The sequence below is a fragment of the Neoarius graeffei genome, chromosome 22, assembly GCF_027579695.1.
Source record: "Neoarius graeffei isolate fNeoGra1 chromosome 22, fNeoGra1.pri, whole genome shotgun sequence".
In the NCBI taxonomy this organism is placed as follows: Eukaryota; Metazoa; Chordata; class Actinopteri; order Siluriformes; family Ariidae; genus Neoarius; species Neoarius graeffei.
Window position 1 is genome coordinate 18,519,906 of NC_083590.1, and position 26,423 is coordinate 18,546,328.

Here is a 26,423-nt window from a genome sequence, read left to right on the forward strand (position 1 = left end):
ACAAAAAAAAAAAGACAGCCGCAACTAAACAGTCACTCACTAGCGTGAGAAGACATCATACACCGCTAAAACACACAAGACAGCCAGCCCGTGAACAGGCCAGAGGCAAGGCTACACAAAACAAGGCGGTCGATAATACTAACAAAAATAGGCGCCGTGCACCACAGAACTGATGATAAAACAGCGGCGAGAAACACCGCTTTAATTCAAATGAAATGAAAACCACTTACCTGAACGAAAACAAGCCGGCCTCCAGCGGCGAGGACACCGCCTCGGAGGGCTAGTCAGCTAACTCCACCGAGCGAGAGCACTCAGCTAACGGAGTAACAAAACAATACGAATACAACGACAAGAGAAAAAAGAATTGATGGACTTAACACAGTTTCTTGGGGGATGCCTAAGCACAGCCCCAACCCCACGGGTAACGAAACTAACACGGTGCTTTGTCCAAAATCCAAATTCCAATCCAACTCGCAACCTGCAAAACGCGAGAAGATGCAAGAGGTCACTTCCTGGGTTCACCGGTCTTTTGTGCCGGGGTCACGGGGTGACGTCACCCAGGTCACACGTGACTTTGTTGTTACTATTACTCGACCTGCACGTTCGTGTGATGGATATCCATGTGCTGAAAGCACCGCCTCTGGCGGTCAGGAGAAACGAAATAGAACAATAAAGGTTGTCCAAGTCTAATATAGACCCCTTGCACTGATGTCACATTTACCTTAGCAACCATCGCTACCCAGTGCCTGCGGGGGAAGCGAACTTTGTTCAAATGCTGAAGCCAAGCAAAAATGTTTGCCGTCTGTTGCTGTTGCCCAAAGAAAACTACAGCTAAAAAAGCTCTACTACTGGATTACTTGGATAATCTGTCAGACCGAAGCGAAGGATAGATGTATGCAGAAATTAGTTTCTTGGTGGTTATGATCCCTACAAAATTCCTCAAAATGACTGGAGTGACAGTGCAGATTTGTGGCCTGGCATTAGCTACGTGTTGGAATTTACCTTCTTTTTCTCGAAGAGTCCTGACACGGAAGAACAGTTTAAAAAAATACAAAGCAAGAAAACCTTCTTTGTGTAAAGACTTTTTCCCAACTTCAGCTTTTGGGAACAGAATGTTGCAAAAGCCAAAGCATTTACTCTCAAAGGACTCCAACCTGAACTGTGGGCTGGATGGTATCCCTACCCCTCCATGTCTCAGCAACCCCAAGGACATGTAGTTACGCAGCTGTCTGCACGCTGTCATTTATACAGTGATGCTTATTATTGTTAAAACAATATCTGAAGTGTTATTTGTAAAATAACGTATCTTGCTCTCGACTTTCAAACAATGTTGTAAGATTTTATTTTAATTTTATCGAATAGTGGACGGTACAGTAATTATTAACACTAACAGAATCGGCACATTCCAGTTATAGCTGTAGTCATACAGTAACTATAATTATTCTTGAAATAATAATTTCAATAAATGGTTAATGTTCAGTTCCCTCTTCATTTATTCTCTATTCAAAGGCACAACTGAGTCACACAGGTTGATCAGTGTGTAACGGACAATAACAATTTTATCCAAAATAGTTTTTCCTGCCTTCGTCGATTTATTTCCATTTCACATGTGTGCAGCTGTTGTAAAGTTCAGTGTGTGTGTGTGTGTGTATAGAACTCTTTCGAACTGGGGGTGCATTACTACACTCTGACTCCATGGGGACATTTTGCACAGGACTGTGTTCCTCCTGATATCAGAAACAATGCTCCAGCTCTCTCTGCTCTTAATCTGTGCTGTTCTTTCAGGATTTATCACTCATGTTGCTCCTTGTTGGGTTTTTTATGTCCGAGTTGTTTGAAACCAATCTGGGTTTTCTGTGTCGAAGAAGGAAGCGGCTTCACCTGTAAGAAAATCAAACACTTTCATGAAGGAGCACCCAGTATGGTTTTCCGGCCTTGACCCTTACGCACAGAGATTCTTCCAGATTCTCTGAATCTTTTGATGATATTATGCACTGTAGATGATGTTCTGTTAAAACTCTTTGCAATTTTACACTGTTGAACTCCTTTCTGATATTGCTCCACTATTTGTCGGTGCAGAATTAGGGGGATTAGTGATCCTCTTCTCATCTTTACTTCTGAGAGCCGCTGCCACTCCAAGATGCTCTTTTCATACCCAGTCATGTTAATGACCTATTGCCAATTGACCTAATGAGTTGCAATTTGGTCCTCCAGCTGTTCCTTTTTTGTACCTTTTACTTTTCCAGCCTCTTATTGCCCCTGTCCCAACTTTTTTGAGATGTGTTGCTGTCATGAAATTTCAAATGAGCCAATATTTGGCATGAAATTTCAAAATGTCTCACTTTCGACATTTGATATGTTGTCTGTGTTCTATTGTGAATACAATATCAGTTTCTGAGATTTGTAAATTATTGCATTCCGTTTTTATTTACAATTTGTTCTTTGTCCCAACTTTTTTGGAATCGGGGTTGTACATTCAGTGAATGGAAAGACATGCTTTTGTGTCTCAAATAGTAAACCACACCCTCTGCAGTAAATATAGATCATTTACATAGTGAATTATCCCATAGATAAATCTGTCTTACCCCATTCATCATGGACACTGGCCCCATCATGCATGTGAAGATGAGGAGGACAGGTTTAAACAACCCGTCCTCCTCCTGTCCTCCTCATCTTCACATGCATGATGGGCCAATCAAAATTTTCAGGGAAAAGGAAATTTTGAGGGGCAAAAGATTTTTTTGAGGGCATTTACCCTGCAGGGCAAAAAGTGTCAAAAGTTAATGTTGAGGCCTGGAGTTGCATGAAATTTTCAAGGATTGGGTGAAATGTCGAGTTTCAGTGATTAGAGAACACCCAGCCCTGAGGTGGATATAAATAATTTTGTTTGTTTTTCTGCACAGTATATTGTTGATGAAATTAAATAATGAAGATGAGCTCAAAGTGCAGAGCTTCAGCTTTATTTTGATGAAACTTGCATCCAGATTGGGTGACTGGTGTTGAAATTACAGCACTGTTTATATGTGGTCCCTCTTTTTGAGGGATAAAAAGTAATTAGACAAACGAACATCATAAATTACACTGACATTTTTATTCCTCCGACACTGAGAGGTGAAACCGGTATGTTTTCAGGTTTTCTGTCCATTTTTTCTGAAATTCTTGTTCGCACGCTGTCTCAAGAACGAGTGGCTGAATGTTTGTAGGATTTATATGGAATAATCATTGTTTACTTCTCTGATTCTACAATAATATAAATCTATAGTGTTCTATAAATGCACTCTGTAGACTCTGGAGAAACAAGTTTATTGCCGCTGTGTAGTGCACTACAAGTCTAGTAGAGAACCATCTGAGATTCAGTCTCTCTCTCTCTGATTAAAGTTCATGGTCTCTCTGCTGTTCTCTGTTCAGCTTCAGCTGCTGATGGTTTAATATCACACACAACAGAGGAGAGAAACTCAATATAACACTCAGTATTATCATTATTAATTACACTGTTAATGAGAATAAACAGGTGATATTAAATCCTCATGACATTCTGAATAATAAAATTAATTTTACACTCCTCATTAAAGTAAGAATTAAACCAAGATGAAAATCTGTTGATGAAGTGTGTGTCATTGTGTCTCTGCAGGTTGTGTGGTTGTGGTGTCTCAGATGAAGGCTGTGCTGCTCTGAGTTCAGCTCTGAGATCAAACCCCTCACACCTGAGAGACCTGGATCTTTCTGGTAATAATCTGGGAGACTCAGGAGTGAAGCGTCTCTGTGCTGGACTGGAGAATCCTCACTGTAAACTGGAGACACTGGGGTAAGATCATCTCTCTGAGAGTCACATGACCTGCTCCTCAGTAAGACACATTCTCTAATAGTGAGACTGAAGCAGAGGTTTTAGGTTCATCATCAATGTCCTGAGGAGGAAGATTGTTTCTTTTCACTGCACACTGATGATTTGTCACAGAGTCTTTGGGTCAGATGGACGTATGTGAGAAGCTGCAGCACAAAAAATGACTAGATCTGACTGCAGTGTGTCTGAAATGTATTTTTTCTTTTAGAAATTAATTAAAATGCATAATCACCAGATTGGGAAAAAAAAAGTTTCCAACTGGTAATCTCAGATTTGCTTCAAACTTTTTGAATAATGTCACTTTTCCCGATAAACAGTGCATGACTGCCAAAGTTTGAGGGCTCATGCGCACGCTGCGACTGGCAGAAAGTGATAGCTTTGCTCAGCTCGTTTGTTTGTTCGTCTGATTTATTGTCCAAACGTGAGTCCTGTTGTTTACCAACGTGAAACTGGATAGTACCGAAAGTGTTTTGTGCTGACGATTGAAGAGACATGGATCTACTCCGCACCATTCTGCTGGCGTTTTTCGGTTACCTGGATACCAGCTCTACCAGCCCAATCAGGCTGCGATACAGCAGAACCAAACTTTTGCAACTCAATTGGAGGACTACTGGCGTGTCTGACATCACGTTACAACTCTCAGATATCATCAAAACACAATCGAACAACAGTAACAGAGGAGCAAAGGAGAAGAGGGGGAAGCGAGAAGGAGTTCGACTTCGGATGAGGAAGTCGCAGCTTAACCGCCTTCCACTGCCTTCGATGATCCTTGGAAATGTTTGATCTCTTAGAAATAAAGTGGACGAACTGCAGGGGAATGTCCGCTTCCTCAAGGATTTTAAAGAGTGCTGTCTGTTGGCGTTTACAGACACATGGCTTAATGAAAATGACCCGGACTCTGACCTGCTGATCAGCGGCTTTGGAACGCCGAACCGCCTGGACCGGAACAGAGAGGTGACGGGGAAAATTCAGGGTGGAGGGGTGTGTCTGTATGTCAATCAAAGATATTGTTCTGCAGTGACAGTAAGAGAGCGTATCTGTACACCTGATGTTGAACTCTTAGCTGTGTCACTGCGCCCCTTCTACCTGCCCCACGAGTTTCATCAACTCTTCACTGTGGTTGCATATATTCACCCGAAAGCCCACGCCCCCTCCGCCTGTAAAACTGTCTCCGATGTTGTGCATAAACTCCAGTGTATCCCTCCTGACGCTCCGATTTTTGTGCTCGGTGATTTCACTTACGTTTCACTTAAAAAGATCCTACCACACATGTACCAATATGTAACGTATTCAACCAGATGGGATAAAACCATCGACCTATGCTATGGATCAGTTAAGGATGCCTATAAATCATTTCCATTACCTCCTATGGGCAGTGGGGATAACAACTGCGTGCACCTCCTGCCCACATATAAAACCTGTTCTGAAGAGGGAAAAGGTTAAATTTAAGGAAATCAAAACATGGACTGAGGACTCTGTTCTGTGCCTGCAGGGGTGTTATGACTGTACTGATTGGGATGTATTTGTAGATGCATGTGGAGACGACCTTGACGAGCTTGCTGATGTAACATGTTCCTATGCTGCATTCTGTAGAGATATGATAATTCCATGCAAGAAAGTCAAAATCTATCCCAACAATAGACCATGGGTGAACAAATCAGTTAAATCCAGCATCCAGGCTAAAAAGAATGCTTTCAAGCAAGGTTCTATGTCTGACATACAATCAGCTACTAAAAACATGAAAATGGAGATACTAAAACAGAGATGCCTACTAGTACGGATTGGCCGTATTTTGTACGGAAAAGTTACGTAAATACGATGTTACGGCAAACAGTGTTATTCTGTACGGAATTATTATAAAGTCTTAAAAAATTCCAGTGAGTTGTTTTTAAATGTCCAAGCGACTTTTTCAATCCATGCGCGATTCACGGCTAGGCTATTTATTTTTACGACAACCACACATGCTGTGTGTGACATGCGCAGATTCCGCACATTTGCTCGCGCTATTTTCGATATGGTAGAATGGCCGTGCATTACACCCAGTCAAAAGGGCAATGGATACGTGCACTGCAAACTGTGTAGAACTGACATTAACATCACTCATGGTGGTCGCAATGACTGCAGGCGGCATGTCAACTACAAAAAAAAAACAAACATATGGAGTATGCTGAAACGGCGAGTCAGGCGGAAAGTAAATCTGGGGGTATCCAGCAGTTTTTTACGAAATCTGTGGATGAAACAGGCCCGGATTTAGCTTTACCCACCAGGGTGGGCAGGAAGAAATGATAGGGGGCGCCCCTCGTCGGAGTCAAATCCCTCAAACTTGCTGTTAAAAAACTGCTATTTGCTACCCTCTGTATTTGCCCGGGCTTGGGACCGGCACAAGTAGGATACTGGCTTGTGTCCCGTTGAGGCTGCATTCATATGTTTATCTATCTATCTATCTATCTATCTATCTATCTATCTATCTATCTATCTATCTATCTATCTATCTATCTATCTATCTATCTATCTATTAATTAGGCTATCATCTATTAATTAGGCTATCATCTATTATCATATCTATCTATTAATTGTCATATCTATTTATTAATTAGGCTATCATATCTATCTATCTATTAATTAGGCTATCATCTATTAATTATCATATCTATCTATTAATTGTCATATCTATGTATCTATCTATTATCATATCTATTTATTAATTAGGCTATCTATCTATCTATCTATCTATCTATCTATCTATCTATTAATTAGGCTATCATCTATTAATTATCATATCTATCTATTAATTGTCATATCTATGTATCTATCTATTATCATATCTATTTATTAATTAGGCTATCATATCTATCTATCTATCTATCTATCTATCTATCTATCTATCTATCTATCTATCTATCTATCTATCACATCAGTTTCACACCAGTATCATGTTTGTCTGTCTGTCTATTAACTGTCTATCTATTAACTGTCTATCTATTTATTAGTTATCTCTATCTATCTATCTATCTATCTATCTATCTATCTATCTATCTATCTATCTATCTATCTATCTATCTATCATTTGTATATCTTTGTCTATCACATCAATTTCACACCAGTAGGCCTATCATATTTATCTATTTATTAGTCTGTTGTCACCTATCTATTTATTAATCTATTTATTTATCTGCTATCATCTATCTATTCACTAATTATTATATCTAGCTATCATTTATCTATATTTGCACATCTATCACATCAGTTTAGCATTTGTATGTCTATTTTTCACATTAGCTTATCTGTCTATCAGTTACATTTGTATCATGTTTATCTGTCTATCACATATGTCTCCACCAACACCAACATCCTTTTTATATATCTTAGCATAACATCAGTCTTCTGTTTGTCTTTGCAAAAATTCTCACAAATTCATCCATGTCCAATGTATTTGTTATCGATTTCTCATGAGCCAAGATGACCAAATTTCTTTTTCTGCCATGCAACATGGTGCGACGATGGGGCGTTAGGACACGTGCCAGCGTGGAGAAGGAACTCTCACATGAAGCTGAGGACACACCAATTACCAGGGCTGTCACATACAACTTGTGCAACACAGGAAAAGCTGTCTTATACACCTCCATGCATTTACACACAGTGGACAGGTCTGTTTCCTTTGGACATTCCTTGACCAACATTGGCTTTGCAACAGTAACCTCATTTTTCAAAGTCAAATAGTCTTCTCCAGTTCCAGCAAGTGCATGCAGAGGCTGCAATAAGGTGGAGTCTAGAAATACACTAGATGCAGGTACTAGGCTGGATATGGCTGTCATTAAGTCTAGATTCTCCTTTGAGAATCTGCTTTCCAATTCTGAAATGGCCCTGTCAAGGATGTTGAGTAGGGATCTTTTGAGAGACTGAGTGGGGGTGATAGTGGGGTTATCCGAATCTGTATGACCCACAGTTGAGAACACAACACCTTCACCAAGGTGTTTACTCAATGTTCTCCGTCTTTTTGGGTGATGTGACTCATCCTCATCAGTGAACTGAGAATGCTCAGTCCAGCAATGGTCTTTACGGATGTCTTTCAAAGACTCAAGTGAAGCACTAACAACCCCACTAGCAGCACACATATCCACAGACTGAGACTGAAAAATTCCATTTGCTGGTTTCAAGACACCAAGCACCTGCACTAAAAAGTTGCCAATCTCAAAGAAATGTGTCCTCTTTATTTGAATTAAAAGGCCTGATGCCTCAGTGCACAAATCAACTGAGGCCTCATCATCCTCGGCAATCTCAGACAGGATAGTGCAAAGACGCTCTTCATTCTCCACAATGCACCTTGTCACATCATAATGGCTTGTTCAGCGAATTTCAATTAGTCATCTGAGACAAGGACCATCATACCTTTGTGACACATAGTGGTGATGAAAGAAGTTATACAGGGAATTACAGAGGTCAAAAAACCTTTGGGCACATGGCTCACCCTGCATAGCATGCACAACCACTAAATGCAACTGATGGTTGTAACAGTGAACATATGGCACATATCTACCAACCTTCTTTTGCAGTAGTGCTTGGACACCACCTCGCACTCCACTCATCACCGAATCACCATCATAACACTGGCTAACTATATTGTCAGCACTGTAGCCAGCATCAGAGAGATGTTTTAGTATTTCGGTGCAGATGTACTCTGCATCAAGTTGATGCAAGCTAAGTAAGCCAATCAGATGGTCCTCTGGTATGGAATTACTTACAAACCTTATCATTATGGACAAATTCTCAATATTACACCTGTCCCTTGTCCCATCACTTTTCACACAGAATCCTGCAGAGTCAGCTTCTGAATACTTCTTCTTGATCTCTGCCTGAACCATGCTGGCTAGTGTTTCAATTATTTCATTTTGTACATCCTTAGATGTGTAGGTAGCATTTTTTGGTATGCCTTTGGCAATAGCAGCTAGCTTCTCATCCTTCTCTAAGGTATAGGTAAACAACTTCAAAAAAAGACCAGAAGCAATATCATCACCTTCACTGCTGTCAGGGTGTATTAAGGTTTCTTTCGTTCCACGGAGTCCCAACTCATTAACACAAAGAAACTTAATAATGTCACCAATACTTCTGATATCGTACCGGTTCCTTTCCAGCGCTGTCTTTCCGACCAGCATGCTGTCAATTGTCGCCCCTGTCACTTCTCTAGATTTGTGTTCAGCCCAGGTAGCTGCAGCCTGTACATGACAGTAGCTGGATGCATGTTTCTGCAGTCCCCTGCCACTTTCGAGTGCTGCTTTCCAATTAGTAAAACCTCGCACAGTAAAAACAACATCCTTTTCATTACCGGCTTTGCTATATTTCCGACAAGGGAAACAGAAACATGCGTCTTTTTTAACGGAGTACTCGAGCCATGGCTGTGTGCGGTACCAGGCAGGGTTAAACGCACGTAATGTGGCACCAAATGCACGTTTTGGGTATATGGTTAAAACAGGTTGGGATGGTACATCTTCGTTCAAGTCTGTGCTAAGTGGTGGGGCTGAGGCAGCGGAGTCTGGGGTTGAGACATTGGTTGTGGTGGGTACACTAGCCTCTGTATTCTTGCTAGATGTGCCACTGCTACTACTACTGCGAGGGGCACATTGTTTGCCAGAGGCAGAGGTAGAAGCAGCACTAGGCTTGCTTACAGGCTTAAAGAAATTGTACATTTAGCTCTTCAGTCAGCAGCAGTCGGGTGCACTGAGAGAGTGAATGACTGTAACTGTGAGTGTGTGTACGCGTAGTAAACTTTAGGAATTCGCTTCGGAAAAATCAACGTCTTCTGTGTCTGACAGAAATCTCTGATTGAATCATGCATCTGTTGCTGGGGGCGTGATTATGTATAGGGTTGTTTTTTACACGCAGCTCATTGGTCTCAGTGTGTCCTGTGTGTTCTGATCTGACAAATGTGCACCTTTTGCTAGCCGTCGTCCGCCCGTCAGAGCCACTACCAAGTCATACAGTTATCGTGGTATTTTTTTTAAAATATTGACAGAATGTACATATACATTCCCCATATCTTGATTGGGTGGGCAGGACTCACGTTTGGGTGGGCACTGCCCACCCCTACATCCGGCCATGGGATGAAAAGACACGGAACGTGACGCGTGCTGAAGCAGTGATGGTTGACCTATGCTTGGAGTTGAACTTGCCAATTAGTGCCATGAAATGTGAGTTAAACTTATTCAGTTTCTTTTTACATGTATGATTTTTATTCACTGAAATATCAAACACTGGCTGTACTTCTTTAATTCAAAGTCTTTTCAGTGTTGCAAGTACAAATGTACATGTACTATGATCAAAAACAGAATTTTATGATTAGTGTTGTTGGGATTGTGGCAAAAAATTGATCATTCCACTGTTTTATATACAATTATAAATGTCATTTTATTCAATGTCTCTTCTGAAGCATTATGCTGAAGTATTTATATATTGTGACATTAAGATAACAATGTCGGACTCGCTTTGGCATGAAATAAGACTTTTTTTTTTTTTTTTTTTTTTTTTTTATTAGAGTCCGTAAACAGGTAGAACATTTTGCCAGGCAATATAATATAATACTTTTGAGGAGTTACATTCAATACCAATGATTGGTAGTCAACCGTAATGTCTGCAAACAGGGAACACTACTGTATTTATAAAAATGTGATATATTGTATGCTCTAGAAATTTGTTGAGTGGAAATTCAGTTGAGATGGCTGCTCGCGTTTTGTTTATTCAATTCACACAAAACAGTACTTTTTAATAATTTAAATGTTAAACATATTGGTATATACACCTCTTTATAATGGAAATGCGCATAAATTAATGTGACTGAAAGTCATTCCAAAATACTGAAAAATGTTTTCAAGAATACTGAAATTCAAAATTTGGGGTAGGCATCTCTGCTAAAAGCAAAACAGAACTAATAAGGAACAATTAGAACATAACATGTCCAGGAACAAGCTTGGTTCAGCATGGTCATGTATGAAAAGTATTGCAGGCATCAATAAGTCTGACTCAAATAATGGCAGTACCATCACCCTTGAGGGCTTTGACTCAGATTTTAATCTTGCAAATGCAACAGTTTTTATAATCATTTTGATGTAGCTGATTTTAAATCTGAAATACAGGACCTGAGACATAAACTAATGGACCAGGATCATTTTAATATAAGAGAAGAAGACATAGTGAGAGCATTCAAATACATAAAAACAAATAAGAGCCAAGGACCGGATGCTATCTGCGGCCGCCTTCTCAAAACATGCTCTGAAGAACTGGCCCCAATATTCCATCACATATTCAATAAGTCCCTAGAAACACAGCATGTGCCAAAATGCTGGAAGGACGCTGTGGTAGTCCCAGTCCCCAAATCCAACTGCCCTAAAGTGCTGAATGACTTCAGACCTATTGCTCTGACATCCATAGTGATGAAAACCTTTGAAAAACTAGTAAAATCTGAAGTCATGATGAAAACACAGCCGAATATGGACGCTTTGCAGTTTGCCTATAGACCACGAAGGGGAGTTGAGGACGCCACAGCCACCCTTTTTAAATTTGATTTTTAAGCATCTAGAAGGGAAAGACACCCATGCTCGGCTCTTATGTATTGATTTTATGTCTGCTTTTAACTCAATCCAACCGCATGTTTTAATAGGCTTGAGGAGCAGTTCAACTTGAGTAACAACCTTTTGGTGCGGATTTTAAACTTTTTAATAAATCGAACACAGAGAGTAACGATCAACAGCACCCTGTCTGACCAGACTTGCAGCTCCACCAGGTCACCACAAGGATGTGTGGTGACCTGGTGGATTTTAGCTCCTTCCCCTCTCCTTTTTATTTTATATACAAATATGTGTCACAGCAATACAGTGAACAGATCCATTTTAAAATATGCAGATGATACAGTGATTGTGAGCTCACTGCAAGGCGGGGAGGCAGGTCATAGCCCAATAGTGGAAGAATTTATAGAGTGGTGTAACACATCATTCCTGCAGATAAATATCTCGAAGACCAAAGACATGGTTATTGATTTTAGAAAGCACAACCAGATCCAGATGCCCACAGAAATTAATGGTCAGAAAGTGGAGACTGTAGACAAGTACAAATACCTTGGCACCATTATTGACAACAAGCTCACATTTGAGGTAAACTGTGAAGCTGTTTTTAAAAAGGCCAACCAGCGTCTGCATTGTCTGAGGAAACTGTCTTATTTTCACATTGATCGAACCTTGCTTACCCTCTTTTACCGTGCTTTTATTGAATCTATCTTATCTTTCTGCTTGGTGTGCTGGTTCAACAACCTGTCTCTTAAAAACAAGAATTCCCTTTTTCAAATAGTTAAGTGGTCTGGCAGGCTGATTGGAGAGCCACAACTTAGTCCTGAGACCCTGTACACCAGACAGTTGCAGAGGATAGCTGGTTCCATCTTGGAAGATAGCCCTCACCCACTGTATAAGGAATTTCAGCTCCTTCCATCTGGTTACAGATACAACCTACCTGTCTGCAAGACAAAGCGTTTCAGAGTAATCTGTGGTTGGTTGAAGAGAGCAACTGGACTTGCTTGAAGATTCTTGAAAACGTTTTCCCTCTCATCCTAAAGGCATCCTCAGTTCTGTCTGACTAATAGGGAGTATCCAGTATTTATCCTCTCATGGGTCATCACAGAATCCGAATCAGAATGCTGATGGCTGCATTGTAGGTGGCTGATAAAAGATGTCATAGACCCCCACTTCTGTTCAATGATGGTCGTTCCAGGTTGACATTCTGATTCGGATTCTATGATGATCCATGAGAGGATAAATACTGGATACTCCCTATTAGAACTGAGGAAGCCTTTAGGATGAGAGGCGAAACGTTTTCAAGAATCTTCAAGCAAGTCCAATTGCTCTCTTCAACCAACCACAGATTACTATGTACCTGGATGACTGAGATTCTTCACAGATACGTTTCAGAGGAAGTTTTGTCCCCTCTGCTATTAGAGAGATTAATAATATAACTTCTAAACATAGGCTGTAATAGCACAATTTATTTTTGTTTTTAATTAATTTGTAATTTGTTTATATATTTAAGGATCTTATCAGTCTCATTTTATTACATATTCATCAATCTATCATGGCTGGTATATCACTGGTTTTTTTTTTCATACAATGTGACACTATGTGGCTCTAGGATGCGCTACTTTGGTACTGTCTAATGTTTACTGTTTTTAAACATTTCTGTAATATTTCAAATGTTTGTATGTTAAGTGTGTCCTTTGTTTTAAATGTTTTGTATGAGTGGAGATCACTTGGCTGCACACCAAATCTACCTTTGGGTACAAATAAAGTTATCTAATCTAAATAGTGAAAAATTCCGGACTTGTATCTGCATTAGTTTCTGAGATGTAGAGGACAGAAGATCCAAAGTCATTTTTAAGCTGTTTATTTCTTGTTACATAAAATTATCAGGGTTTGTGTGAAAAGTAGTTTCAGTGTTATTTTTTAAAGTTCACATGGGCCGAATGAAACGAGGCAGTGAGCCGTGTTTTGGCCTTCAGGCTTTAGGTTTGACACGAGATGGAATTGATTTACGAGATAATGTGATCCTAAAAAAGTCTTGATGCAGTGCAGGGACAGTTTTAGGGTGGGGCATATCCCAACCCAGGACCCCCCCTAAATCCAGCCCTGATTTAGATATGAATCGAAATAATTTTTTTTGTTTTTCTGCACAGTATATTGTTGATGAAATTTAAATAATGAAGATGAGCTCAAAGTGCAGAGCTTCAGCTTTATTTTGAGGAAACTTGCATCCAGATTGGGCGACTGGTGTTGAAATTACAGCACTGTTTATATGTGGTTCCTCTTTTTGAGGGATGAAAAGTAATTAGACAAACGAACATAGTCATAAATTACACTGACATTTTTATTCCTCCGACACTGAGAGGTGAAACCGGTATGTTTTCGGGTTTTCTGTCCATTTTTTCTGAAATTCTTGTTCGCACGCTGTCTCAAGAACGAGTGGCTGAATGTTTGTAGGATTTATATGGAATAATCATTGTTTACTTCTCTGATTCTACAATAATATAAATCTATAGTGTTCTATAAATGCACTCTGTAGACTCTGGAGAAACAAGTTTATTGCCCCTGTGTAGTGCACTATAAGTCTAGTAGAGAACCATCTGAGATTCAGTCTCTCTCTCTCTCTCTCTGATTAAAGTTCATGGTCTCTCTGCTGTTCTCTGTTCAGCTTCAGCTGCTGATGGTTTAATATCACACACAACAGAGGAGAGAAACTCAGGGATGAGAATTTTCCTCAGATCGGCGGATTTCCGAGTTTTTAAGACCAAAATGATTTGTTTTTGAGATCGATGTAAATCCGTTGAGAACTTTTCGGGGGGTGTATGGTTAATGATCTGTGGTCACCTTATAACGTCTTGATTCTTGGTGGGCTCCGGGTTAACACACTCGAGTCTTTCGACATGTCGTAATTAACATTCACTTTTGCAACAATGTTCGACTTATTTGCGGTAGAATTTTCGGGAAATCCCATCGCGTGCAGTGTATAAACACAAGTACGCATGCTCTCCACGCATGGCTTGTAATCACCGTTCACCGACCGTACACACTGTTTGACGATACGCATTGGTAACATCGGAAAGATTCGTATTCAGGCGGGATATTTTAGCATATCGACAATGGCAAAAGTCCGAGATAAGAAAGAAGAGGATCGAGCGAGAGAGATTGATAAAGGTGCAGGAATAAAGAACTGTTTTCGATGGGCTTAGTTAGAAAGAACACTGAATGTCGAGATCGACAAGCAGACTGTCACAACGAAGCTCGGTGATCACATACGGAAAATAGACGTCCCAGGAAAAGTACTTTGCTCATTGTGTTCTGACATGATAAACTCCGCTAGTAGAGGGGCAAGGACTATCGAACTTCACATATACACCAAAAAACACAAAGGTAGGTCGAAAATTATTTTGCCTGTTCAATGATTCATTATATTATTTATAATGTACATTGCACGAATCAATGCCATGGTGTATATAATATATATCTATCAAATACATGTCAGATATAAATGTGTATCTTTTATAAATGGGGTTAGCTTATCTAATGTAGCATGTTGGGGAGAATCATAGTATCATATCTATATTTCTGATAAAATTTTAGGTATGATACCATGTATAACTCTCCTACTTATTGCTCATTTCATGGGGGGGGGAATTGCTGGTATGTGCCGCGCGGGAGCGTCTGCCCAAATTTTTTAGGCCGAGATGAACTTATAGTTTTTGATTTTAAAAAAATTTCCAATATGTAATGCCCATTGTACATGCCTGTTCTTGAATTCAAAATCACCATCTCGATCTTCAAATTGACCATATGGTATATGCATTACATTACACAACATCCTGTCCAGATAAAACCTAGTTAGTACACACAACAGTTGAAAGGGAAGTGATAAGTGATGTTGAATGTTGCCTGCTTAATATGATAACATGATGTTAACCATGATAACATCAGAAGAAAGCTGAAGAGAATTATGATAGAACTTTTTTTCTGGTTTGCACTTCATTTTAAAGGATTAGAGTATATCAGCAAAGAACATAAATTTCATATAAGACTGATGATATTATTTTCGACAAACTGAAACTTCTGAGGACAAACTACCAGTTACCAGCATCACTTCAGACCAGGGCTTTGAACCGGTTCAAGGAACGAAAACCAGGAACTTTTTCTATTTCACATGGAACAGAAACGAAACCAGAAACTTTATTATTTTTTATGTTCCGGAACAGAAACGCTTATTAAAAATAATGGTAACCGGTTAATACCGTTTTTTATTTCGTTCCTCAAAGTTTCCGTAGCCTACAAATAAAATAGCCATTCTTCTCCTGCGCAAGTTTCTATGACCCGCTGGGGTTCACTTCCTGTGTGACGTTCGCTGACTGAATGGAGAGAGCGGGAAGGTGGACTGCTATCACGTCTCCATGTGATAAGTGAATTACTGAGTGTCTGAGCAAAGAAGAGCCTGAACGATGCAACCTCCCTATTGGCTGTTTGTAAAAATGTATCAGTTGTTGCCCTTCCCACGGGAATCATCGCGGGCTCGAGAGACAAGACCTGACGAGTTAGTTCGTTGGTAGCAGAACAAAATGTCTGGACACAAATCGGGTTTTCAGAAAAGGAAAGAAAATAAACGGAGGGTTGAAAATACAAAAAAGGAGGCAGAAAATGCAAAATGAGTTTTAAGGTAGGACAAATGGTTACTTTTCTGAGGCAGCCCGCCGTGGCTGCCTGCAGGCTTATTTATTATAGCCCATTTAGTTAAAATAGTTGATATAAAATGTTTATAGTTATGTGATGGTTGTCCTGATTTAGACTGGGTTTTTTTTTTGGGGGGGGGGTTGCGCTATGTTGCACCTGGGTCCAGATTAGGGCAGAACCGGCCCTGGCTACATTTCAGGTGTAGTTTGTTTTATGTATGTATGTACTTGCATAGATGTGTACTTGGCCTTCCAATATGGCGCCTAACAAAATCTCGCGGCGCAGTGACGTCATGCGGTAGCCCTCTATAGGGCCTGACTAGCCTTTGGTAACACACTAAACGAATTATCTTTCATTTTTGGCACTTTTTCTGTTTGTGTAGATGGGAAGACATACTGAGAATCCAAATCGCCAACATTTGAAATAATAATTGTTTTGAATTATTTCTTGTCTTATTTAATGAAGGTTGTAATAGAATTAGCCTACATTTGGCTTAAGCTGGATGAGACAGAGACATAATTTTATAGCCATTTGTTAAACAGCTGACAGGGAACGTAATTAACCGTTCCGGGAACTAAATGTTTTTGTTCTAACCGGTTCGGGAACGTCTATTTAATGGTGGAACCCAAAACCGGAAACGTTAAAATTCTGTTTCTGTTCGGAACGAACCAATAGGAAAAAAATTCTGGTTCAAAGCCCTGGTTCAGACTAGTGATAGTAGCAGTGCATCTCATATACATCAACCACTGGTGAAAAGCACAGATGGCCACACTTCCACTGTAAAGCCTGTGATATCAGTCGCTGATCGTGTGAATAATATTGTATTGTGAAAAGTATTGTAACCTTATCACTATTATGAAAAGAACTTCAGAGAAAGCAGCCCAGTCTCCATTTGGTAAGGAATTTTATACAACCCCGATTCCAAAAAACGTTGGGACAAAGTACAAATTGTAAATAAAAACGGAATGCAATGATGTGGAAGTTTCAAAATTCCATATTTTATTCAGAATAGAACATAGATGACATATCAAATGTTTAAACTGAGAAAATGTACAACCCCAATTCCAAAAAAGTTGGGACAAAGTACAAATTGTAAATAAAAACAGAATGTAATAATTAACAAATCTCAAAAACTGATATTGTATTCACAATAGAACATAGACAACATATCAAATGTCGAAAGTGAGACATTTTGAAATTTCATGCCAAATATTGGCTCATTTGAAATTACATGACACCAACACATCTCAAAAAAGTTGGGACAGGGGCAATAAGAGGCTGGAAAAGTTAAAGGTACAAAAAAGGAACAGCTGGAGGACCAAATTGCAACTCATTAGGCCAATTGGCAATAGGTCATTAACATGACTGGGTATAAAAAGAGCATCTTGGAGTGGCAGCGGCTCTCAGAAGTAAAGATGGGAAGAGGATCACCAATCCCCCTAATTCTGCGCCGACAAATAGTGGAGCAATATCAGAATGGAGTTCGACAGTGTAAAATTGCAAAGAGTTTGAACATATCATCATCTACAGTGCATAATATCATGAAAAGATTCAGAGAATCTGGAAGAATCTCTGTGCGTAAGGGTCAAGGCCGGAAAACCATACTGGGTGCCCGTGATCTTCGGGCCCTTAGATGGCACTGCATCACATACAGGCATGCTTCTGTATTGGAAATCACAAAATGGGCTCAGGAATATTTCCAGAGAACATTATCTGTGAACACAATTCACCGTGCCATCCGCCGTTGCCAGTTAAAACTCTATAGTTCAAAGAAGCAGCCGTATCTAAACATGATCCAGAAGCGCAGAAATCTTCTCTGGGCCAAGGCTCATTTAAAATGGACTGTGGCAAAGTGGAAAACTGTTCTGTGGTCAGACGAATCAAAATTTTGAAGTTCTTTATGGAAATCAGGGACGCCGTGTTATTCGGACTAAAGAGGAGAAGGACGACCCAAGTTGTTATCGGCGCTCAGTTCAGAAGCCTGCGTCTCTGATGGTATGGGGTTGCATTAGTGCGTGTGGCATGGGCAGCTTACACATCTGGAAGGACACCATCAATGCTGAAAGGTATATCCAGGTTCTAGAGCAACATATGCTCCCATCCAGACGACGTCTCTTTCAGGGAAGACCTTGCATTTTCCAGCATGACGATGCCAAACCACATACTGCATCAATTACAGCACCATGGCTGCGTAGAAGAAGGGTCCGGGTACTGAACTGGCCAGCCTGCAGTCCAGATCTTTCACCCATAGAAAACATTTGGCGTGTCATAAAACGGAAGATACGACAAAAAAGACCTAAGACAGTTGAGCAACTAGAATCCTACATTAGACAAGAATGGGTTAACATTCCTGTCCCTAAACTTGAGCAACTTGTCTCCTCAGTCCCCAGACGTTTACAGACTGTTGTAAAGAGAAAAGGGGATGTCTCACAGTGGTAAACATGGCCTTGTCCCAACTTTTTTGAGCTGTGTTGTCATGAAATTTAAAATCACCTAATTTTTCTCTTTAAATGATACATTTTCTCAGTTTAAACATTTGATTTGTCATCTATGTTCTATTCTGAATAAAATATGGAATTTTGAAACTTCCACATCATTGCATTCCATTTTTATTTACAATTTATACTTTGTCCCAAATTTTTTGGAATCGGGGTTGTATATTTAAATTATATATTCATTCATTTACACTGATCTCCACGTGTTAACAAAGACATGAATAGCAAAAATGCAGAAATATAATACTGTAGAGCTCTTGTATATATTAAATTTTAATATATACAAGAGCTCTACAGTATTATATTTCTGCATTTTTTGATTTCAAAAAATCATCAAATGTGAATTGATTAAAAACAAGTCTCGTGTACCCTATTAATCATTTTCACCTGGTCGTCCACCAAGAAGGGGAATTTATTTCCAAATAAACTGCAACTTTTTGCTGATAAAATTTAATGGTTTTGGGGTAAAAAAATAGCCAAAAATCATTAGCTCCCGGGTCTCTGCCCCTGGGCCCCGCTGGGTGCCTGCGACCCCCAAACCCCTGGCTTTTTTCAGACTTTTTAATGTTTTTCATTCTCATCCCTGGAAACTAAATATAACACTCAGTATTATCATTATTAATTACACTGTTAATGAGAATAAACAGGTGATATTAAATCATGACATTCTGAATAATAAAATTAATTTTACACTCCTCATCTTTAAAGTAAGAATTAAACCAAGATGAAAATCTGTTGATGAAGTGTGTGTCATTGTGTCTCTGCAGGTTGTGTTATTGTGGTGTCTCAGATGAAGGCTGTGCTGCTCTGAGTTCAGCTCTGAGATCAAACCCCTCACACCTGAGAGACCTGGAGCTGTCCTTTAATAATGATCTGGGAGACTCAGGAGTGAAGCGTCTCTGTGCTGTACTGGAGAATCCTCACTGTAAACTGGAGACACTGGGGTAAGATCATCTCTCTGAGAGTCACATGACCTGCTCCTCAGTAAGACACATTCTCTAATAGTGAGACTGAAGCAGAGGTTTTAGGTTCATCATCAATGTCCTGAGGAGGAAGATTGTTTCTTTTCACTGCACACTGATGATTTGTCACAGAGTCTTTGGGTCAGATGGACGTATGTGAGAAGCTGCAGCACAAAAAATGACTAGATCTGACTGCAGTGTGTCTGAAATGTATTTTTTCTTTTAGAAATTAATTAAAATGCATAATCACCAGATTGGAAAAAAAAAGTTTCCAACTGGTAATCTCAGATTTGCTTCAAACTTTTTGAATAATGTCACTGTTCCCGATAAATAGTGAAAAATTCCGGACTTGTATCTGCATTAGTTTCTGAGATGTAGAGGACAGAAGATCCAAAGTCATTTTTTAAACTATTTATTTCTTGTTACATAAAATTATCAGGGTTTGTGTGAAAAGTAGTTTCAGTGTTATTTTTTAAAGTTCACACGGGCCGAATGAAACGAGGCAGTGAGCCGTGTTTTGGCCTTCAGGCTTTAGGTTTGACACGAGATGGAATTGATTTACTAGATAATGTGATCCTAAAAAAAGTCTTGATGCAGTGCAGGGACAGTTTTAGGGTGGGGCATATCCCAACCCAGGACCCCCCTAAATCCAGCCCTGATTTAGATATGAATCTAAATAATTTGTTTGTTTGTTTTTCTGCACAGTATATTGTTGATGAAATTAAATAATGAAGATGAGCTCAAAGTGCAGAGCTTCAGCTTTATTTTGATGAAACTTGCATCCAGATTGGGCGACTGGTGTTGAAATTACAGCACTGTTTATATGTGGTCCCTCTTTTTGAGGGATGAAAAGTAATTAGACAAACGAACATCATAAATTACACTGACATTTTTATTCCTCCGACACTGAGAGGTGAAACCGGTATGTTTTCAGGTTTTCTGTCCATTTTTTCTGAAATTCTTGTTCGCACGCTGTCTCAAGAACGAGTGGCTGAATGTTTGTAGGATTTATATGGAATAATCATTGTTTACTTCTCTGATTCTACAATAATATAAATCTACAGTGTTCTATAAATGCACTCTGTAGACTCTGGAGAAACAAGTTTATTGCCGCTGTGTAGTGCACTATAAGTCTAGTAGAGAACCATCTGAGATTCAGTCTCTCTCTCTCTCTCTCTCTCTCTCTCTCTCTCTCTCTCTCTGATTAAAGTTCATGGTCTCTCTGCTGTTCTCTGTTCAGCTTCAGCTGCTGATGGTTTAATATCACACACAACAGAGGAAAGAAACTCAGGGATGAGAATTTTCCACTGATCGGCGGATTTCGACTTTTTCAGACCAAAATGATTTGTTTTTGAGATCGATGTAAATCCGTTGAGAACTTTTCGGGGGGTGTATGGTTAATGATCTGTGGTCACCTTATAACGTCTTGATTCTTGGTGGGCTCCGGGTTAACACACTCGAGTCTTTCAACATGTCGTAATTAACATTCACTTTTGCGACAATGTTCGACTTATTTGCGGTAGAATTTTCGGGAAATCCCATCGCGTGCAGTGTATAAACACAAGTACGCATGCTCTCCACGCGTGGCTTGCAATCACCATTCACCGACCGTACACACTGTTTGACGATACGCATTGGTAACATCGGAAAGACACGTATTCAGGCGGGGTATTTTAGCATATCGACAATGGCAAAAGCCCTAGATAAGAAAGAAGAGGATCGAGCGAGGGAGATTGATAAAGGTGCAGGAATAAAGAACTGTTTTCGATGGGCTTGGTTAGAAAGAAAACTGAATGTCGAGTTCGACAAGCAGACTGTCACAACGAAGCTCGGTGATCACATACGGAAAATAGACGTCCCAGGAAAAGTACTTTGCTCATTGTATTCTGACATGATGATAAACTCCGCTAGTAGAGGGGCAAGGACTATCGAACTTCACATATACACCAAAAAACACAAAGGTAGGTCGAAAATTATTTTGCCTGTTCAATGATTCATTATATTATTTATAATGTACATTGCACGAATCAATGCCATGGTGTATATAATATATATCTATCAAATACATGTCAGATATAAGTGTGTATCTTTTATAAATGGGGTTAGCTTATCTAATGTAGCATGTTGGGGAGAATCATAGTATCATATCTATATTTGATATAATTTTAGGTAGGATACCATGTATAACTCTCCTACTTATTGCTCATGTCATGGGGGGGGGAATTGCTGGCATGTGCCGTGCGGGAGCGTCTGCCCAAATTTTTTATGCCGAGATGAACTTATAGTTTTTGATTTAAAAAAAATTCCAGTATGTAATGGAATTTGTCCGTCCCGCAACCTTGTGAAGGCAATATCTCAAAGGCTAATGAAAGGAATTTCACCAAACTTACACCATTTGTGCGCTTTGGGACAAACATGAACTGATTTACATTTTGAGATCAAAGGGTCTAGGGTCAAGGTCACTGTGAGGTCAAATGTCTGTCCGAAAACCTTGTGAACACAATATCTCCAAGGCAAATACAAGTAATTTCACCAGGTCAAGATTACTGTGAGGTCAAACGTCCATCCCCAAATCACAACTTAATAAGGTGTGTAGTCTACCGGGCGGAGGCATCCCCATCGACGCCATTGGCGTTGAGTTCTATCTAGTTTTTTAATATGAAAGTATGTCCCTTTACACACACATCCAGAAGGGTAATTTTGCGCAAGGCCATCTGTCTAAAGCAACAAAAAATAAAACAAGTCTGGAAAAATCCCAAGGGAGTCTGGAGCCAGATTCATGACGTCACCTGCGGAAGCTCCAGCAGGCTGCGCGAGCTTTTGCACGGTTTCAGTGCACAGCCTGTGTAGACCAAGCGCTCCCATTTCTCTCTCATTGTCCGGTCTTTTGGAAAATGATGAGTACATGTACTAATCCCATCATGATTGGTGTTGCTACACCCTCCTACGATACATCTGTTAACCATTTTAATAATTACGTGATAACGTTGAAGAAATTTGCAGAAAACCACCAGGTCGTTTTCTCATAAACTAACCAGCGCTGACGTAGGATTCAGAAGGAGGCGTCCCGCACGTGACGTCACGAAAATCATTGTTTGCCGGGAAATCCAAATGCCAAGTTTTTTCAGAGGCGGACCAATTCGCCTCAAATGGCTTGATTTCAACTGAATTTTTCTGGTATTGCGCAAGGTAAAAAAATTGCACAAAATGCAGAATGTGACAGATATTTGATCGAAGTTTAATATAAAATAGGAGAATTGCATTGATCTTGCTCCTGAATTTACCCGTGATATGCACTTTAAAATCGTAAATAATCTTCCAGTCCATCTCTGTCAGTGGTGATTTGCTTTAAGACGACACTGGAAGCCCGGCTTCCCCTCACATTTCATTAAAATGCAGCAATGAAACGTTTCACAAAGTGTCTCTTTTATTCATCAGTCTTGGTGTCGTTCAATATCACAGTCAAGGCTTTTTTATTTGTCATTTCAACCATATACAGTTGGTACAGTACACAGTTAAAACACAAGAACGTTTCTCCAGGACCATGGTGCTACATTACACATCACAGGACGACAAATCTACAAATACAACATAAAGTGCAAGAGTGCAACACTGCAGACAATAAACTACACAAACTACATAAAGTGCGGAGTTGAGTGTGCATAATGAGGTCGTCTATGAGAAGGGAATAAATAAATGTAAACCTTGCATGTGAGAGACATTGTAAAGCAATAGTGCATTATTGTTGACTGTGTAAAGAGTGTAGTGTGAGTGGTGTGTTCAACAGTCCGTGAGAATCAGACCAGTTCCTCAGAGTTGAGAAGTCTGATGGCATGAGGAATTGAGGTAGTATATGAAAAGGGAAAAAAATAAATGTGAACCGTGTATGAGAGAGACATTGCAGACATTATTTTAGTGAATCAAAAAAATCTCGGCGTTTGACTGGATAACGCGTTTTTCGTTTGTCCCACCTGGACGCACGGCTTCTCCTTATTAGGATTGGTAGATCTCTCAAAGGGGCGGAACCTTGTAACCAACTGCCAGTCAGTAAATCAGGAAAGAACATGATTGACATCTCAAACTTGAGCATATCGGAGCCTGCAGTGGTGGAATAATTTGTAAATATTGCAAATAAATTGAAAGTATAAAGTTTGTTTGATTATTTGCATTAATTTCTGTAATTTATTTATGATTCTAACTAGTGAACTGTCACTTCCTTATTCAGCGAGCAGCTTAGCTACTTCCATTGCACAAAATGGCAAAAAAAAAAAAAAGGCCAAATCCATGGACGCGCGCGCACACAGCGAGAGAGAGAGAGAGAGCGCAGATTCAGTGCTGTTGCTACTCTGCCTAAGATTGAGGCATCCTGCAAAAATCACACTGAGAGCCCGGCATGTAATACTGAAGGAGGTGAAAGAGAAAGCAGAGGAGAGCAGAACAGCTGCAGAAATCTCTAGAACTCACTAAAGTCTCTGTTCATGTGTCCACTGTCAGAAACAACACTGAACAATCAAACTGTTATAAATTACAAAGTCTGTTTATAAAACCAATGAAAATCATTTCCATCCTACACTAATCATGTATTCCCATCTCTCTCTCTCTCTCTCTCTCTCTCTCTCTCACACACACACACACACACACACACACACACACACACCCCTAATTTAAAGACACAAAACAAATGTTGATGTTCATAAACTGAGGCAGTGAAGTGTGTGTCATTGTGTCTCTGCAGGTTGCGGTGTTGTGGTGTCTCAGATGAAGGCTGTGCTGCTCTCGCTTCAGCTCTGAGATCAAACCCCTCACACCTGAGAGAACTGGATCTGTCTGGGAATAAAATCAGAGACTCAGGAGAGAAGCTGCTCTCTGCTCTTAAGGATGATGAACGTTACAAACTACAGACACTCGGGTAAGTGATGACCTTTTGAGGCAAATGTTGAAAAAAAAAGAATAATTTTAAGATCATTATCATTTTTCTTTAATTTCAGTAAATATCACATGACCAGGCCATGAAATGAAAGCAGTTTTAGAAATTTTCACTCTCTTCCACTGTTTCTCAACCACTGCGGCCCATTAGTGGGCTGCGAAGCACCATCTAGTAGCCTGCTAGTCCCCCCCCCCAACCAACCAAAAAATTGAAGTTAAATTTTTTTCTCATAGTAAGGTAAAATTACTGGGTTGCATCCGACGTCACATCCGCCTCATTAAGCTACGGTCGCACTACAGCTCGCGATGCTTTGCAGTGGGTTATCGATGAAAATGAAGCATTTTGGTGGCAATGCATGGTGATGTACACCTGAGCTAAAAGTTGTGGTCACACAGCAGGTGCACACTTGACTGTCATACCTTTGCACGCTTGAGTCTGACACAGCTCGAGCGGCCGCGCGCGCATTTGGGACCCAGTCATTATGGGAAACACCTGACACTGATTTGAGCGCAATCAGCACACACAGATACGGACACTGTTTTCACAGAGACTTTGCAAAGTATTGTCATCATCACTGTCACATTTGTTTCTAGCCATGTTTATAACGCTGTTTAAATACTCTGCTTTCTGTTTTGCTTTTGTTAAAAAAAAAAAACAATAAACCCACTTGGAAGACGCTCTGGACACTTACAGTAATACATTTATGCCTGAAGACTACAGCTGACTTGCTAACTTTAGGACTGCAGTTATCATGAACAGTTTATAACTTCAACAAAACCGACTTCATGTTAAATCTATAATGAATTTCCTGGTTACACAGTTATACTTTGTGACTCTGTAGGACACAGTTATAGAAGCGAGTTATTTATAATCATGCTATCTGTTATCACCCAGATGAGGATGGGTTCCCTTTTGAGTCGGGTTCCTCTCAAGGTTTCTTCTTCGTGTCGTCTGAGGGAGTTATTTTCTTGCCACCGTTGCCACAGGCTTGATCATTGGGGATAAATTAGGGATAAAATTAGCTCATGTTTCAAGTCTTTAATTCTCTGTAAAGCTGCTTTGTGACAGTGTCAACTGTTAAAAGCGCAATACAAATAAACTTGGCTTAAATATCACGCCTGCTAATAAATAATGCATTCTTCCTGCACTTAGATCCGTCTACTGCCGTCTATCTTGTAGTGTCCTGATCCCCAGATCTTTAACTCTGCCACATATAAAAAGTTGTACACGTCCATGCTCTTCCAGGTTCTCATCTGTGTGTGCGTGTAGAACGATGTCTGCAGCACCAGGTAGTTTGAGATGTCGGGGAACTCAACGGATGGATAATTTTCCAACTCGTAGGAAAAATCCTTCTTTGTTAGCGTGTAAGGGTCTATCCCATTGAGTGGGTTCTATATCCACTTCTTTTGAGTGTACTTCTCGGTCTTAATAACTTGTTTGTTTGTTGTATGCAAACATGGCAATAAGTTCTTGTGTTAAAAGACCAGACTCCACTTTTGGATCATTAATCCCTTTTGACTGAGAATGTCCTGCATGGTTTTATGTTCACTTCTGGCACATTCATACAGTTTTAAATACAGTACCTACAATTAAAAACAATTTGTTTTTATTGTATTTATTTAATTCCTGGGCTCCAATCTGTAACAGGGAGTGATATCGCATCCCATTAATACACTTTACAATAGATTATTAGATTCTGATAGAATAGATGAGCCAAAATAATTGGGGAACTTTTTTTAATGGGCCCCGACTCGTTACAAGTATGAATAGGTGGGCCTTAAAGTAGAAAAGGTTGAGAACCCCTGCTCTATTCTATTTAATCCAACTTTTTCTTCACAGTTGTCTTTAAGGCTGTTTGTTGTTCAGTAAAATTTTTTTAAATTTAATCTGAAAGCAGAAGATGGAGTCAGTCAGAGTCTCCAAAATGTCCCGTCTGAGTGCATGAGAGTGATT

General features: G+C 39.8%; 1 protein-coding gene across 22 annotated transcripts in view; it reads left to right on the forward strand.

The window, feature by feature from the left end:
* LOC132870726 (protein NLRC5-like) overlaps window positions 1-26,423 on the forward strand; it is a 930,547-nt gene that overhangs the window by 771,149 nt on the left and 132,975 nt on the right. For 17 of the 22 annotated variants that reach the window (XM_060904521.1, XM_060904519.1, XM_060904524.1 and 14 more), the window contains 2 exons: window positions 3,632-3,805; window positions 19,349-19,525. In XM_060904521.1, coding sequence (XP_060760504.1) covers window positions 3,632-3,805; window positions 19,349-19,525 — 351 coding nt within the window. Of the gene's footprint in view, window positions 1-3,631; window positions 3,806-19,348; window positions 19,526-24,278; window positions 24,453-26,423 lie in introns of all 22 variants that reach the window. The other 5 variants (XM_060904530.1, XM_060904535.1, XM_060904538.1 and 2 more) reach the window with 2 other exon arrangements.